The 17,959-nt window shown below is 44.4% G+C and overlaps 1 protein-coding gene across 3 annotated transcripts in view; it reads left to right on the top strand.

Annotated features, from left to right (window-relative positions):
• PSD3 (pleckstrin and Sec7 domain containing 3) overlaps positions 1–17,959 on the top strand; it is a 102,479-nt gene that overhangs the window by 65,366 nt on the left and 19,154 nt on the right. For 2 of the 3 annotated variants that reach the window (XM_065662415.1, XM_065662417.1), the window contains one exon: positions 10,833–10,876. In XM_065662415.1, coding sequence (XP_065518487.1) covers positions 10,833–10,876 — 44 coding nt within the window. Of the gene's footprint in view, positions 1–10,832; positions 10,877–11,475; positions 11,550–17,959 lie in introns of those variants that run through there. The other variant, XM_065662416.1, reaches the window with a different exon arrangement.

The raw sequence follows: 17,959 nt of genomic DNA, 5'->3' as shown, positions 1-17,959 counted from the left end.
GAGGTGAAACTTCTTGTGTTTTAGGTTATGGCCATTGCTCTTTGTCCTCTCTTTGGACACCACTGAAAAGACTCTGGCACCATCCTCCTGGTACCCATCTTTGAAATATTTTCTACATTAATGAGATCCCCTCTCAGTCTTTTCTTCTTTAGATTAAACAGGCTCAACTCCTGCAATCGCTCCTCAGAAGAGATGCTCCAGTCCCCTAAACATCTTTGTAGCCCTCTGCTGTACCCTCTCCAGTAGCTCCTTGTCTTTCCTCTACTGAGGAGCCCAGCACTGGACACAGTACTCCAGATGTGACCTGAGTAAAGTCGAGTAAAGGGGAGGATCACCTCCCTCGACCTGCTAGCCACGCTCCTCCTGATGCACCACAGGATACTGTTGTCCCTCCTGGCCACAAGAGCACACTGCCGGCTCATAGTCAACTTAGGCTTGGGGCAGGTTGCTGAACATGGTGCTAGCCTGCTGTGAGTTCCATCTCCTCACGCTCCCTCTGCACAAGTTGTTTTTCCTTTTCTGAGTTCAGAGTGATATCCACATCACACACTTCTGCCTTGGTGCTTGCAGGAGCTGCTCCACCTGCCCCGGCGTGCGGCAGCTGCCACAACTCCATGCGGAGCAGAGAGGAGATCTCTCTCTCTCTCTCATTGGATGAGGTTGCCATGGCAATGCACAGTCTGCTGTGCTCTGGGTCTCCAGGAGCCAGAAATTATGGTGCTTTTGCAGCATTGGGGTAAACACCTCTCTTCTCCCTTACAGAGCGCATCCACCCTGGCAAGAGCACTGGCTGCTATTGGCATTGGCCTCCTCACCCCTTGCATGGGGAAGAGTGGCTCCAGGAATGCTTGATGCAAGGTGTGCATGGGCCATGGCAGTGGCCCTCCCATCATTGTGTGGCGTGGGTTTCATGCAGTGGAGGAAGAGGGTGCTGCTTGGAAGCTCGGTGGAGTCCGCTGCCGGAGCATGCGGTTTGCTCGTGGAGCTACAGCTCTCTTGATTCTGAGGAAGGAGATGGGTTCCCAGCTGCTTGCTCACAGCTCTGCCGTTGGTTTCCACTGATCACCTTGGGAAAGTCAACTGTTTTCTCCTAAGCCCTTTGTACAGCATGAGAGTGATCTCACTGTCCCTTATCCCCAGGGAAGGCACCCTAAGGACTCTGGCTAACGAGTGCATATGCTTAGAGTTGTGGAGGTTTGCTGGGTCATCTCTCTGGGGCTTGCCAGAACTTTGTTATGGTGCTGTGGGTTTTCATTTGATTCTCCAGTGCGCTGGGAATCCATCCATATTTCTCACATTCAGAAGCCTGTAGCTGGCAGGTGATTGAAGACTCCTTTTACAGTGTCCTTTGTTATTGCAGGCAGTAATGAGCATGGCAGGCTGATGCAGGCAGGGAAGCGTGGCCGTGTGAACTGAAAATGAATCTCCTGCTTGATCTGCTGGCATTTGTTCCAGCATCTTTCTCTCCACCTCTCTCTCTGTCGCTGTTGGTGTGTGTATGAAGGGGGAGTTGATGCTGCTGGAGAGGGGAGTGGAGCAGGGGAGGAGTTTCTGTCAGCCTCTTCTTTTTCTTTTTCTCTCTCCCCCCTCTCGCCCCCCCCTCAACCATCCAGTGACGTGAGCAATGCCTGGAACAATCAGGCTGGCTCCAAAGAGTGTGCCTGAAGATGCTGGAGGAAACAGCCTAGTGCGTTTTAAGCAAACACTGATTGCTTGAGCCTGGGCTCTCCAGACATAACCTTTTCCAGTTCCTCTGCAGGGGATTGGGAAGTGCCATTAGCATTTCTTCTTCCCATCCCATACACTCACTTTTGGAAATGATTGGAGTTAACAGTGTTCAGAGCACCAGCAAAGTCCGGGTGAGAGCCACAGGTTCGGTGAAATACTCCCGAGAAGAATCTCTCTGGCGGCAGTCCCATCGGTCAAAGTCTATGAAAATCTCCAACTCCTCTGAGTTTTCTACTAAAGAAAGCAAGGTAAATAGCTTAATATTCATAGTGTTTCCCTTGGCTGGGTGTGGAGGTGGCGGTGTTGAAAAGGTTACGCTCTGCAGGAATTAAGGGCTCTGAATGATCTGCAGTGATCACAGAATTGCAGGTCAGACTAAAAATCTCTGGGTTTGAGGGGAGACTTGAAGGTGAAAAAGGTCTGGTGTGTGATAGTGATCGGTTCTTGGAGGAATGCTCTGTCACCAAGCTTGGTGCAATAGTAAAGAGTGAAAACTTGCAAGGGAGAATACTAATCGGGTCTCTGCTCTCAGGAAAGCTGCTGGAGTTGGCAAGTGATGTCCTTGAGATAATCTGTTTAATGGGAATGCTGTCCTGTAGAAAAATACTTTTTGCTCCTTCTCTACAGCTCTGTGGTTCAGTAGGTGTGGGTGCTAGGTAAAAATATCATCTCTCTTGCATGCATGATTAAATATTGCCATCAAGTGTTTATTAAGAAGGCATCACTTGTGTGTTTATAGGAATACATTAGTATATTGTAGTGGTTGGTAGCACAGGCTGTGCCCAGCTGCTACGGTGGCTGTGTGCAGCATCTGCTTGCCCATCCCTAGGCAAGCAACCCCCACTCCATGCGGTATCTCTTCTTTCCTCATTCCTCACTCCCGCTCAATAACTGAGAGGCACCCGGGAACCCCTGGCAGGAGCTTTAATAGCTGTCTACCTCCCAAAGGTGCTCCGTATCTCCAAGGGCTGGATGAACTTTATGCAGTCACTGGATATGCCTCTAATTTCATTCCTGCTGCAAATTGATTCTGCCTTGGGAATAGAAGATATATTTGCACCATTTGCAAAGGTGTGTTGAATGAGGCTGAAATATTTCAGAGCATCAGGCAAAGGCGTTTAACCATGTCTTGTGTCCGTGTGTATGCAAACAAGCAGACACATGAATGTATCTTCCTGTACTGTCCCTTTCCTAAATCTCCTGTCTGTCCTGAGGGAAACCTCCTCTGCTACAGTGAAAAGAACCCAGTTCTGCACAGTAGTTCCTAGCAGATCACTCTCTGCTGGTTTACAGGTTGTATGGTTATTTCAGAGCCTCAGCTGCAAAGCTGTAATCACAGAGTGATGCATATAAAATAAATGAAGTATTCTATTTAGTCCAATTTCAGGAACCTCTTTTTTGAGGTTCTTATTGGCCATAACTAAGAAATAGTGTACTGCTAAGGCTGTGGAGGAGAAATAGCATGGCCATCGTTCTCGGGCTGTTGCTGATGCAGTATCTGCTACTTCAGCAAATGCCAAAGTAGAGGCTGCATCTTGCAGATGCTCTGGGACCTCGCTTTTGTGATCGCTTTCACATCAGGCGTGGAAGTAACCGCATGGTCTTCAGTGGGAGGATTTATGTGCAAAAAATCTTTGCATGTGGTGGAAATTTAGGTCTTTTGACATTGGGTGAATCACATAATCTCTGTACCTCTGTTCTCTCTCCCAGGCTTTGTGTCCACTGTCTATGCATGGTGTAATGTCCCCAGGGCAGGGATGGTGTCTAACACAGTTAGTTAGCTACTGCAGTAATGAACGCTTTATGTTCATCCATCTGTGGGATTTGTATTTCTGCCTCCTGAGTGCTGTGTGAGATACCCACTTCTCCTGCCTAGCTCCATAAGTTGGGAAGCATTCTGCAGCTTTGGGTTTTAGTGCTGTTTCCTTATTTCATACAGAAGTATTTGTATCTGTGTAGCATCTAAGACCTGTAGAAGCTGTGTTACGGAGGGCTGAGAAGATTCCCGCATGCCCATCAGTGATGCCTGCCCAACTGACAAGATGACAAGCAGCTCTGCCACTGATTGGTCTTGTGATTTTGGGCAGTCCTGTTCTTTCCATATGTCTGTTCCCCCTTGTGTTCTTTGTCTGCCCATCTATTTTGCTAAGATGTCACTGATTTAGAGAACTGATTTATATTTGAGCTTTAGCTCTTCTGTACTGATGTGTTGGTGGAAAAGACATGGAAGTTGCCAATGTGCAGCATGGAAAAGGAGGTCTTTTTGTAGTGTAAGTCTGTGTGTCTGTTCTTTTACATCACCTCTCATGAGATTTTTTTAGTTCTAGGCTGGGCTTTCTGGGCAGTGGCACTGTGTAGATCCCCCAGTCTCAAACAGGGCGTGATTTGTAGGCTTGCCCTCTTTCATATTTTTGTCAGTTTCTCACTTTGTGTCTGGACTGCCTTGTATTATATCTGCTCCCCGTATGAAGTAATTACAATGCTCAAGACCTGTTTCCGGGACTGGTTCAGCTGACTAAGGACAGGAGATAGGTTTAACCCATTTGTGCCTCAGAAACATACTCATCTGATACTTTGCACTTGTGTGACTCAGCCTATTTTGCTGAGCTAGACAGTATTAAATACTATCATGCTCTAGACAGTGTGAACAAAGCACCAACATGGTGCCTGCATATGAGGTCTGCCTGCTGCCAGCTTCAAAGAAGCTAGGTAGCCCAGGGACCTATCATCTGCTTGAAAAACATCAGGTAGTGCTTCTGTGCACACATATATACATACACACATGCACCTATGTATACAGGCTCCACGACCTGATGCATCCCAGAAGTATATTATCAGTAGGAACCACAGCCTCATGCCAGCAGGAGAACCTGCAAAAAGGATGCTGTGAATTGATGTACCGTTGTTCTCTGGTTGCATGCAAGGTGAGTCAGAGGACCTTAGGATTGTCTGTGTGACCCAGTGTGCTCAGCAGTCTCTCCCTTGGACAGACTGTTTTTCCGCAGCCATGGTCAGAATTGCAGAGTGCCTGTGCCTGTCCTGCCTGCAAATGCACGGGGCCAATAAAACAGTTTCTGAAATAGGCTGTGTAAGTGCTCCACTATTGAGAAACACTTCCCTAGGCTTTCCTCTGTTCACCCATAATAATGCAGCATGCTGCTTTTACCAATAACACTGATGAAACACTCCAGCAAGTACAGAACAAATCTTTTCTAGCAGCCCCCATGTATCAATTTTACAGAGGACGCATTTCTTCTGTAGCATTAATTTCCTGGCTCTCAGGAGCCCCAGCTAACCATCCTTTTCTCTTTTATGATGATATATATGGCACAATCTTTCCTTCCTTTTTTTTTTTTCTTTCTCCCCCTCCTCCTCCTTCTCCATACAAACCAGATTTTTAACAGAGGAGTTTCTCTTAGAAATGTTCTCCTCCAGTTGGTGACGCACTTGAAATTCCCTGGGTGAAATGATCTCCTTTCCTTCCCCCTAAAACATTCCTATCAACCCTATCTCCACCCACACCAAAACAACATTCATCAGTTCCATATGCTGCTGAACAGCTCTGTGCTGTTTTATGAATAATGTATGCTGGCTTGTTAGAAGAACGTTTGTTGTACAAACCAGTGGAATTTGAAATTGAGAGCGATATCGGCAGACATGCCATGCTGTGCACTAACCCATGGGCTTCTCAGGGTACTACTCCAGCATCCTTGCTGCATCGTCATCAGAAGGGGGAAAATGCACAAGACACTGGGGTATGTGGGCTTTGAGCCTGGCAAGGAGCTACAGGCGCTCAGTGATCAGAAGCTTTATCCTTGCCTCACCAGGTGTTACAGATCTGTGCATGAGGACAGGAGAGTATTTCAAGATCGGTATTTTGAGGGAGTGTGGCAAACGGGAGATGGTGAAGTAGTGTAGATCTGCAGCAGTTCCTGGAGAAAGTCAGCCTTCAGGTAATCACTGAAACATCAAACCGGGAGTGGCATATAGTGATGTGTCGCACCTCATCCAAACCTGGCAGAAGGCAGTGATAGAGAGATACGCCCTTGTACAAAGGACAGACACGTTAACACCTGTCAGGTCTGCATACAGACACCTGTGGTGTCTGGTATCTGTTGCTTCTGCAACCAGTTTTATTTTTATAGAGTTCTGCTACTTCTGTTATTTTTAATCCCTCCAATAAACCATGTATGGTGGGAGCAGGGTGTGGTGCCTGGTTGATGGCTGTGATCCCAGCACAGAGCCCTGTGTGGACTGGTGTGAGCAACTGGGGGAGATGCTGAACTTCTGACTGAGCATTTATGACAGCAAAGACTAAGCACACCTTTACACAGGGCTGTGGCTGGGGCTTCCTTGGCTGGGATCAACCCTGCCATTACCAGCTGGAGGGAAAGAAGAAATGTCCCCAGGCAAGGCTTCTTCTCACAGTGGCTGCAGGGGATGGTGGCTTAGGTCAGAGAGCACAAGCGCATCCCTGTCCCATGGGCAGGAAAAGCCACTCAGGGTATTGCCTATAATGATCAGATGGCCATTCCCCCAGCAACAACTTAAACCAGGGAGATGTAGGTTAGGTATAAGGAAGGAATTCTCTACTGTGAGAGTAGTGAGGCAGTGGAACAGGCTGCCCAAGGAAGTTGTGGATGCCCCATCCCTGGCAATGTTCAAGGCCATGTTGGACGGGGCTTCGAGCAACATGGTCAAGTGTGAGGTGTCCCTGGCCATGGCAGGAGGGCTGGAACTAGATGAGGTTTAAGGTCCCTTCCAACCCAAACTGTCCTGTGATTCTATGACACCAGGGTAGAACTGGGTGTGAGCAGAAAGCCTGGGAAACACAAGCTGGAGAAGACAGTCTGGGTCATCCCTGCTGGCTCTCTGAACTTGGTTTTGGTTTTGCCCATTTAGCTACTCACACTCAGGCATTTCTGGCTCCTATTTTGTGCCCGAAGCAGATATAAGAAATACCTGTGGTGTATTCTTTCCTCTCTTGGCAGGATTTTCTGGGTGGGCTAGTGTGTAGTCAGTAGTGTGCTTCAAGAGCCAGCCTTGTGATTTACTGAGGTGCATATCTGGGTAATTCATTATGGCTTTGTCCCTGTTAAGTACACCTGGTTGTGCCTTTCTTTTGTTCAGGGCTTCTGCACGCAGAGGCTGACTCACAGCATGGCCAGCAGTCAGCAGGTGCCAAGAGCTGCCTGTATAAATGGGTCCAGTGGTTCCTGCATGTGACAAGGTTTTGAGGGAGGTGAGGATGGCGAGTGACCTTTTTCTCTTGCCAGCTTTGTGAAATGAACAGGAGTTTTCAAAGCGCTCCCTGCATAGCTTTGCTTCTCTTTCCAACTGGAATAAAACTATCAACTGGTGAGAGCTTGTGGAAGTCTGGATTTTTAGTTGACCTACCTGCTTATCAAAGGGAAAATGGAGATGGAACTTGGCAGTTTCTCACAGAGTTGCAGCCTTCCATTTAAAAAAAGAAAGAAAAAAGAAAAAAAAAAGTGTAAATTTCTTAGTCTCTTTCCTAGTTTGTGAACAAACACAAACAAATCCCACAAACACATAATAAATCCTGGGTTTTTTTTTTTTTATTTTTTTACACTGCAGTGCGCAGGGGTCAAATCAGAGGATGTTCCCTGTTGTTTCGTTTTATACAGCAGTTAATTTCTTTTATTCTTATTTCAAAACTGCATTAGTTTCTCCAGGGAGCTTAGAGCAGTGCTGAGCTTCAGGTGTGGTGGACCCCAGAGGTCAGCAGTTCTCAGAGAGGGGAAAGCTGTAAGGAATAGGTTTTTGTGGTCTTGGTAATTGAACTTAAGGGTTGAAGCAGTGAAGTCAGACACTGCTGAGTAGTTGGTAGTTGGGGGGTTGGATCCTGCCTACAGTAGCCTTGGGTGCTGAAAGAGATAGAAAATCTCTCCCCTTTCCAAGTTGTATTGGTCCAGCTTGGAGGATGAGAGTCATGCAGTATTTGTTCTGGTATTCCCTGTTGTGGTCCAGCTTCCAGTTTTCTAGCTTAGACAGCAAATTCGCCAAGCACTTGCCATGCTAGCAGGTAAGAAGCTGTGATTGTTGTCAAAGTGTAAGAGTACTTTAAAGCAGAGCTTCCCCCCTGCTCCCAGGTCCCAGAGAGAAAATGTGAGTTAATAAAATATGTCCTTGCAGCTGGTTAAGTATAGTGAAAGTCATGTACCACCATAATTTCTGATCAGCTTTGTTGCAATCTAGTGAAGCATTTAAGTGCTTGCCTCCAAGTTTGTTTGATTTAATCATACTCTGGAGAAATGGCTGCTGACAAGAGCTGCTGTCTGAATGCTGCCTTGGGAAACAGCTATGAATTAAGTGACAGAGCAGGTGCTATACATGTCTGCCACTGGTTGCAAAACATGGGAGGAGGAAAATTTTCTTCTCTGGATCATGCAAGAGCCCAGTAGACACCAGGAAAATGTTAAAGCATAAATTTGTTTGGAGAAATAACATAAAGCAGCTCTTACAGGCGGTGAGTGTGGAGCCTGGCAGCAGTCTCTGACGGAGAGCTGGGTTGGGGTGCAGGCACAAGAACTCACGTATCTCCATCCCTTGAGAGGTCTACTCACTGAGGTCTCACTGGACACACTCTGTAGACACACCAGACATGCCCTGTACACAGCTTCCTGGGCTGTGGGTACTGTCTACGGTTTTCTTTCATTTCTGTAAATAGCAGAGACTTTCTCAGAGGCTATATTTGGTGCTTTATGGGGGATACTGTGTCCTGCATCAGATGTATGCCTCACGACTGGGTTGGTGTCCTCCCTAAAGAAGGAAGATGGAGTCTGGTTCGTTAGTAAAGATCAGGACAAGTATGTGTCTCTTGCCGCAAGGCAAAAGCCTGGGACATTTGTTCTTCCTGAGCCAACCTGGAGTGCTGCTTATGTGTGTCCTGATCTTTGGCCGTAATGATCCCCAGGGACTTCCTTAGCAAAATCAGATAAAAATCAGTACTGCCCAGGGCAGGTGTTCATTTTCAGAGGTTGTGACCCAGTCTTGTAGGCATTTGGGCCAGAGAGCAGCAAAAGGTGTTTCTGGTACCCAAGGCCAAGTTTTTGCTACATCTCAGAAACTCATCCAACCAGCTGGCAAGAAAAATGCTGCTTCTGAAAAAATGAGAAGGCAAGTGGGGAAAAAAATGCAGCTTCTTTGCCTTATATTTGGAAGTAGTTTTCTGGCTCAAAATGTAAGAGAATATTTTAATCATAGTAGGAAGAAAAGAACAAGTCAAAGAATAAGATCAGGGCTCTGGCCAAATCATAAATATAGTGGCTTCTAGTAGAAAATACTGAGTGACCCTAGGGAATCAGTGTTAGCATCAGCTTGTGCGGAAAAAATGGAGTTGAGTCTAACTCTCCTGGGCTGCTGGCTGCATGGTAGGAGAAATATTAGTCCTTTCTTTTGCTCTCTTCTTGCAGGTTGGTCTTAAAATCTCTTGATAGCTGTCACCTGAAAATTAAGTGAAGTGCCTACAAACTGCCAGCAATGCCCTTTCCTTCACCTTCAGCTGTTTGCCTTTGGATCCGAGCTTCTTATACAAGTTTAGAGAAGATAGGATATATAGAAATAGTGAAAACTCCAGAGTTGGAAATGTTTTATCATACTGCTATGAATAGTGCAGCAAAGCCCTTGTTAGTGTTTAGGAGACCTCTGTCTTGTAGCTCAGTATAAGTAGGATGTGGGATAATTCTTCCTGTTGGTCATATCTGTTCTGTTACTCTGAGAAACCTACTTTTATGGTACACTCTGACTAAAGTTGCTGCATGTGTAGCATGAGCGTGAGGCGAGTTGTACCAGTATGTTTGACCTGCTTGTGTATGTTCAATCGAGACAGATTTTCACAGAACTGAATATTAAGGATCGTCAAATAGCTTGTGCAAGATTCAGAGAGGAGCCAGTGGATCACAGGATGAACAGTGGGATATGCTCATGGGATTCTCATTGCAAGTTCAGCTGTGGCATATGCACAAAACTAGTTTCAGCTCCTCAGTTTTCCAAATTATTTTTGTTTTGGGTCAGAGTTAAGGCTATTTAAATGTTAATGTTGCTGTTGAACATGTCATAGCTATTATAGTATGTGATTTTCAGGCTTGTTCATACTTGATGTGCTACTTTTTGGTAATCATGTGCACCAACAGTTCTTCTACACGTTAACATATTTTGAGGCTGTGTAGGAGTTATGTGCCAGAGGGAGTAAATCTAGCTATGTATATAAGGTAAATTACAAATGTGGATTATAAGTGTGAGAATCAGGGACATTCCATACCAAAATACTTCACTTGAGTCAAGTGGCCTATTTGAAGAACTCCATTAGGTTGTAGTAATAGCAGGCATTTACCCATCCTATGCATCAGCTCCTGGAGAGCTGAAATCAGTCACACTTATCCAAGTGATGTACCTACTTCCTCTCAAAAGAAATCCGTGCCAACCGATATCCACCCAGGCTTAAGTCAGCTTCACGACACTTTTCTTTGCAGGCTGGTATCAACAGCAGAATTGTGACCTTTGGTGTCAGACCTGCTGGCATCTTTCCTACAAATTAAAAATGTAATGATGTTAGCAGGCAGCAGTCCAAGACATTGATCTTTAAGCACAAAAGCTGCTTATTGTTCATTTTGTTTTGCACTGAGAAACTTAATGTGTTTCTGTCTGGGTGTGCGACTGGGAAAGCATTCAGGTGTCTGTGAGGCTCAGGGACTTCAAATAGCTATTCTGGCATAGTTTTACAGGTAAGCCCATAGGGTGAAACTTTGGCTTAATCAAAGTCAGTGACAAATCTCATTGACTATCAGGAGTTAATTGGACCTTGAATTTCAAGGCTGTGGACTTGTGGCTTTTGCAAACTTAACACAGTTATTTTAAAAAACCCCACAAAACCGCAAAACCTGCTTGAGAAAATAAGTGTAATCTCAAACTCTGCGCTCTGATATTTTTTCCTTAGATGAGATTTGTGTTACCACGAGCAGTTGTGGTACTTCCTTGATGAGAGACAGCTCACTTGCTGGTATTAGGTAATTTTCCTCAGGATATTAATGTATGTGTAGCAGGGGTCAAACAATAATCCCGTCTCATTTCTCTCTTTGCAGGCCCTCTACAATTCAATCAAGAATGAGAAGCTGGAATGGGCAGTGTAAGTATACCACATAGAAATCGGGAGTTTAAAAATAGTGCCTCTGTAGTAATCTGTCTGTACGTCCTATGTCACCATTTGAGTGGGCTCCAAAGCCCGTAGAAGACAGCCAGTGTACGTAATGAGTTTGCTTTTCTGTTAATGAAAGACCTGGCAATACTGCCTCATCTGTTTCTCCAGTGAGGGGAGTTGTTAATGATAGGAGCCAACTGCATTTGTAAGGAAAGAGGACATTTCGTTTAGAAGGAAACTTCAGCCTGAAAAGAGAGAAATTAAATCCTCCATTGTTCTGTGACTGCATAAATAAAACAGAAGTTGACTTCTCCCTTTATCTTTTGGTACATTGTGTCAGAACCACTGAATAGAAACACATGCCTTGGATTGAGTTTCCTGCTATTGGTTTATTGTCTTGGTTTGTCTCCTGATTAACTATGCATAACTTGACAACAACCTAATATGAAAGATGATAAATTGGACAAAGTGATATCCCCCTGTCCATAGGCTTTTGACAGCCTAACACTTGTTAACTGCGGAAATACTGCAGACAAGAGAGAGCTTCAGTTTCTGGTTGTGTTAAATTGTCATTTCTCTTTGTTTAGATTTCAGGAGGTCTAAGCATGCCAGCAAAGAGTAGAAGAGTTTATTTTAGTTTTTGCCGCTTGCGGAACAGTGGAATTGGAAGTAAAATAAAAAAAAAAAAAAAGTCTTTTATCTATTTTGGCTGTACGAGATATTTACCTGAGTGGATTTGCATATCTGAAATCTCACCTTCTTGAGAACAATATATGTGTGGGATGCATGCTCCTGCATCTTTTGTGCTAGAAGTCCTAACACCTGCCATAGGTCTTGCAGGCTCATTGGCTTCTGATCTTGCTTGTTTTAAGTTCATCATCTGCAAATGGGCTTCTTGTCAGGGCAGGGTGTGCAGCCTCACTTACAAAGGCTACTGGTCCCAACTGTGATTGCAGCCTCTGTTCGTAAGTGTATTAGATAATGTCAGAGTAGTGAGGAAGGTGTTCTGCTAAGGAGAATCACCAAGGAGTGCCATTTCTGATGAGCTTTATGAGAAATATGGTTGGAGACATTTTCCCAGCCTGTGTCTTGGACCTGGAATACACTGTGTGAATCTTACATGTCACAACACCGGAGCTGTTAGGAAGACTCTCTCGGGTACTTTGGACCCAGCAGAATCCATTATGTGACTTTCCCAATGTCAGAATTTTCCTCCTCTTGCCAAGAGACCATACTGTGCCTAATACACTTGGGCAGCCTCCAGGTGGGAACTGGCTTATGCCTGGCTTTGCTCCCGTAAGCTTCAGTCAAGGTGATTTATGAGAGTTTTCTTCTGTATAGGTAGTAACTGCTTCACATTTACATAGTCCAGTCCATGTCCCTTGCTAATGAATTTTCTGGGGAGAAATTGAAAGCAGGCTGGAAGAGAGAAATCAGATTCATTCTTAAATAAGGCCTTGGGATGTGGGTGTAAAGCCACCTTCTCCCAGCAGAGAGCTCAAAGGAGCCAATTGTCCATTCCAGTTCAAAACTCAGACAAATACCTCAGACTGATGGGAAAATTACTTCACATGCAGAGAAACAAAGCTCATTCTGGGCATAGTCAAAGACTTTGTGCCTTTACCTTTAGGGCTGAGAGTGCTGGCTGGAAGAGGGCAGCATCTTTTACATCTCCTCACTTTCTACATGTCATTCGTAAAGATGTGTGGTTGGTGTAAAGTAATCACCCCAAGAAGGCTCAGGACTGCCTTGAGCTAAAGAGAGGAGGCACATGACTCTCTTGCTCTGCTGTTGTGATCTTCAGAGAAAAGCAGATAGGAAGGGGGCATGGCTGCTTTTGCAGTAATGGGACTAGGGAAGATTCTCTTTCCTTTCCAAAGAGTATTGCTTTTCTTCCCTGGTACGGGGGAAGAAGCAGGAGGTAAGGCAAAGGTGGAAACAGGGCTCCCTTGCGATGCTGGCATGTGGACGGAATGCCTTTTCACCAGCTAGAATCCCTTTGAGGATCTAAGACTTTCTCTTATGAGCTAATCAGCAGTTTAAGAGCTGTTCTGGCAGCACATTCTTTGGTAGATTAATAAGTCTATGGGCAGGGGAGGGTAACAGCAATATGTAACATGGGGGAAGACTGCTGCATGATCCTTATCTTACTAGTTGTAAGCTGGGTGTGTCATCATCCTAAATGGTTTGCCATCCATTTCCAGTAGAATTACAGTCTGATCCAAAGCCCACGGAAAGAAAAGGCTACCATTGACTCCAATTTTGTAGTCAAGAGAAATGACACCTTAATCAGCAGATGTGCTCTAGAGACTTTCAGTAGGAGTATTCATTTATCCTTTATCATCAGGGAAGCACAATTACAGCTTTGGAAGACAGAATTGCATTACACTGCTTTTTCTGCAGTAGTTCCAGGCTTGAAGTTCCTCAAAAAGTTAAAAGCATATTGCATTCAATGGTCTAAAATAAAGAGATCTGACCTGGAATTTACCCCTAACTGGTGAATGTGGGGTCCTGAAAGCGCGCTCCTTTTTACTGCACCCCCCAAATGTTTTGGTTGCTTTTCACAGTAGAACTGCCAGAAAACATTCTGCCATTTACTTGGCTTGCCATTTACTTTGTTTGCTGTTTCCTCTTGCCTTCCTTGTTCAGTGTCCTGGGAGAAAAGAGAAAAGTGTTACGGGAAAACTAACCATCAGAAATACAATTATTCTGTCATTGTCCCATTACATACTTCCCCTCTACTTACTGAAGCACTAGGTGGTGATTGGGTCTCACTGAAGTCATTGGCAGAAGTTCCTATTGACTGCAGTGAAACCATGTACTTTTTCTTCCAGTTAGTCCATGCATCCTCTTTTCAGAGTGCTGAGGTTACTGGAATCACTCCAGGAGTGCATGTAGCCCCAGTAATTGTGTCTTGATTTCTCATGCTGCCTGAATTTCCCTGAGGTATTTCATACTTCCATAAGATTTTTTCATGCTCTTGTTCTTCAACCCTGACATCACTCGTAAGATGAAATGAATTCAAGATTCTGTGAACATGAGCGGCAAGATTAAGAGTTGGGTTTGTTTAGTTGGAAAAGGGAGCACTGAGGAGAGGGACCTGAGTGTATTTATTTCAGTGTGTAAAGGCTGTCACAGAGAAGAAAGGTGTGAATTATTCTTCGTGCCCATTGTGGGTGGGTTTAAATTTGAAGCAAGGGAAGTTTGGATTCAACTCTAAAAGAAGCTTTCTAGCAATAAGCCTTTTAAACCAGGGCATAGGTTTGCCTGGACGAGCTATGGAAGTGCTTTTGCTGAAGGGTTTTGTGAGCTGTTTATTCTGCCCAGAATGGGTCAGGAGAAGTGGATCCAGCTTCAGAGGCAAAGAGACAGATTAGCTGACCTCTTGTCATCCCTTCAGTCTTATTGTCTATAATATTGTGGCCCAGGTTTTCTAGACATTTCTCATCCTTTGCTTTTGCACCCATTGTCATCATCTTTAAGCTGAAGAAGAAAAAGTAATTTGGCTTCAGAGGCGCCAGATCTAAATATGTTTTGTTTGCAGATGTCTACATGGAAATGTGGCAGTGAACATTATTGTTCTCCATTGTTTGTGCTACTGTGTTTACTTCCTGTTGAAGGTGATAGGAATAATAAAATCATCATCTTAAAATAGGCTGAGTGGTGATCCAGAATTACCATATGAAATCCCAAAGCACCGCTTACAGAATTGCAAAAAACAAATGACTGCACTTGAGCCAGTCGTATTCTGAAAGCTTTCTTTCAGCAGGACAGTGTAGCTTTCAGGAGAATCACTTGGGTTTTGACTAGTTGATGATAGTTTTCTTTCCAGAGAAGTTTAGACATGGATATGGTATATTCTTTTTGTTTTTCTAGACTGCACTGAAAAATAATCAGCTTCTAGCCAAACCAAAATAGGTCTTTGACAGTGATGGTGCGGAAGGGCTGCTGCCAAATCCTTTCTGTGTTTCCTGCAGCAAACTGTGACACTAAGACTGGGGTGGTTATAAAGATGTCTGTGCTGAAGCTCACCTTTTTCTAGATCAGACCAAGAAATCTCTCCCTGTTATAATTAACTCTTTGACTCCCAAGTTCCAGGATGTTTCCTGTTTGGTTGGTTTTTGAAAGGGGACAGGTGGTAATCACCTGGCTCTCCTTTCTTCTCTCCTCCTTTTGCGGAAGATGCCACAACTTCTGTCTGCTCGTTTCTTAAGTCAGTTTGCTACTACAGATGCTATCAATTCCAAAGATTCATAAATATATGTTACAAATCTGATTTTTCTTTTTTTTTAATGCAGCTTTTTAAATGGATTTGTATAGGCTTTTGCTATGTCATCTAAGCTTTCTATTTGAAAAAATGCAGACATGGAGCAGACTTTTAAAAATGAAGGGCTTGACCCTGTCTTTCCAGCTTAGTGACTTCGAAGTTTTCCAAGGCAGAGCCTCAAATCACACCAAAAGCATAAAGAAATGTGTTTGTTCCTGAGAGAACAAGATGATGATTTTCTCTCAGAAGGAAAAAAAAAAAAGAGACTTTTCTTGTATATGGTCTTTCTGGGGAGAGGCAAAAATATATTTCTTCACCAAAATGGCAACATACGCATTTTTACAGTTTTTTCAAATCTGTGTGTTTAAAAGCCAAACTCTTTCTGGTTGTCAGTGATCATGCATTTGGTAAGGAAAACATTGCTGTTTTAATGATGTGTCTTCAAGTGATAGAACAAGCAGATCCTGGGTTTGGTGTGCTGGTTCTCATGGACAGCTGGTGCCCTGGTTACTGATACATCTGCAGATCTCTTCCCAAAGAGACAAGCTAAGGGAGGTGTAACTGAATCTCCTTGTTCTGTAAGCAGATTCTTGGAGAAACCTTACAGGTGGTAGCCTTTTACTGTCACAAGTACCCTGCAGAGCGAAGACACTAGAGACACAAGAGGGTTCACAGCCATCAGCCCCTTTCAATTGTCAGAGGTCCGGGGTCAGCAGAGGAATCACTTGCAGACCCAGAGCCAGGAGTGATTTCCCTCTGCTGATCAAAGACAGAAAATCTCTTAAGAGTTCTGCAAACCTAAGTAGACCCTCATGGTCGTGTTTTGCTACTGAAAGGTGTGTTGAAACCAACATGGAAAGGAGAGGCACTGAGCCTGTCCCTAACAGGGACCTGAGCTCTGCCTATGTGACACTAGATCCATGACTCTGAACACACCTGAACAGAGACACCATCCACTAACTCTTGTTCCTGCATCACTGGAGACTGCTTTTGCACTGGGGATATTACAGAACTTGAATCATCTCCCAAAAGCCATCTGAGGATGAGGAAGTAGTTGCATCCCCACAGGCTAGGGTTTCAAAGATCAGTTTTCAGGTTGTATGTATCCAGAGGCCAGCTGAATTTTCTGCGTATCTTCCTTCTTGCAACCATACTCTAAAGGCTGGTGAGGGGTAAGCTCAAATTGCTAAATCCTTGTTAAAGCCTGTCAAGGACCTATCTATTAAGCCAACTTCAAAGGGCTCATAAGCAAAGCTAATACCTGAACTGTTTTGCAACTGTGACACTCCTCCCAGTTGCCCCGCTTTCTCCTTACACTTGACCACTGTTAAAAATGGAGTATTGTAATAAGTGAGTCCCAGATCACTTGATTTTATTTCCACTGGTGTTTCATATTCAAGATCAGAGAGAGAGAGAAGCTCCTTCTAGTTCTGTTTTCTCAGTTGTTCATCCATTTCTCGTTCTACATAATGAGTCCCCCTTGCCTCTCTGGTTCCCTTGCATCTTACAGACTGGCTCCTGTATCTTGACCTTATGCATCTTGACAGAGCACTCAGCTCTCAAAAGTGCCTGAGGCTTCTGAGTCTCAACAATGCCCCATTTTCGGTGACAGATTAAAGGACCAATTAAAGGTTTGTTCAGTGCTACCAGCAGTCATGACAGCAGATGTCATTTTGTCCTTGTCTGGTCTGTCTGCATTTGTCTTTTGAAGAATTCCTGTTTAATAGCTTCCTCAGAGATGCGAAGTTCGAGAGCACTGCCCTCAGCACTAGTGGTGTCCATCATCCCCAGGACTGCTCACCACACCACCTGCAGCTGCTTGGATAAGGGCACTGGTACATTCCCACAGGACAGCTGATCACTATAGGATAATTCAGTCCCATAGCTCCGAAGGAGATAGCTTATTAAAAAAAGCTAAGCCATTTACTGCAGTAGGTCTCTGCTGGCAAGGAGAAATCCACTGTGTCCTTGGCTGAGATCCCAGAATTCACAAGGCACTTCAGTGTGACAAATCAGCCTAAGAGCTTATGCCCAGTGAGAAATTTTAGTCTGGATTAGGTACCATAGACTTGTGTTGGTAGAACTTGCTCCTGGAACAGACAAATATCTAAGGAACATGTGTCATACTGTGTGTCCACAGACGTACCAGCAGCTAGTAAGTGTGGTAGATACAGGAAGGATGGGACAATCAAAATTGTCAGAAATTCCTACACTTTTCCAGTTGGAGAGAGTTTCAACCAAAGCATACTTTGACCAAGGAAAGTTTTTTGCAAATCATTCTGTTCTTGAGTGGGAAAACATGTGTCAATAGGCTGAAAGATGCAAGGACTGCTCTTCCTTGCAGGAATCGAGTCTTCTAGTGAAAGTTTTGTTCCTCTTAATCAGAGGACCTTGCAAGACAACACCATGAAGGTGTGGTGCGCCAATTTGGCTGCACCATTTCTGTACAACTGAATCGCATGGCTTTATGTGATTTGCTTGAATCTCAGGCTAAATGTTGATGTGTATCCATATCCATACTGCTGAAAAGTCTTACCTTACAAAAGGTACTGCCTGTTGTGGTGGTTTTTAACTGCGCTAATTCCTAAATGGTGTCTGGAAATAGTTTGGCAGTGTGCTGGGCTGAGACCATGCCAAGCAGAAAGTAATATGAAGTGATCAAAGTCAAATGTCTTGGAACATTCCCTGGCACTGGTGAGTTCACTAATATAGCCTCTGTGTTTCTGGATTTGGTTTCCTTGTTGTCAAACCAATCTATTCTCCTCGTGTCTCCTCAGACTAAGTTATTTCCCAGAAGACCGTTT

The sequence above is a fragment of the Lathamus discolor genome, chromosome Z (genome assembly GCF_037157495.1).
Source record: "Lathamus discolor isolate bLatDis1 chromosome Z, bLatDis1.hap1, whole genome shotgun sequence".
Lineage (NCBI taxonomy): Eukaryota > Metazoa > Chordata > Aves > Psittaciformes > Psittacidae > Lathamus > Lathamus discolor.
The sequence above is the reverse complement of the archived record's forward strand: the minus strand, read 5'-3'. Positions and strand labels throughout refer to the sequence as shown.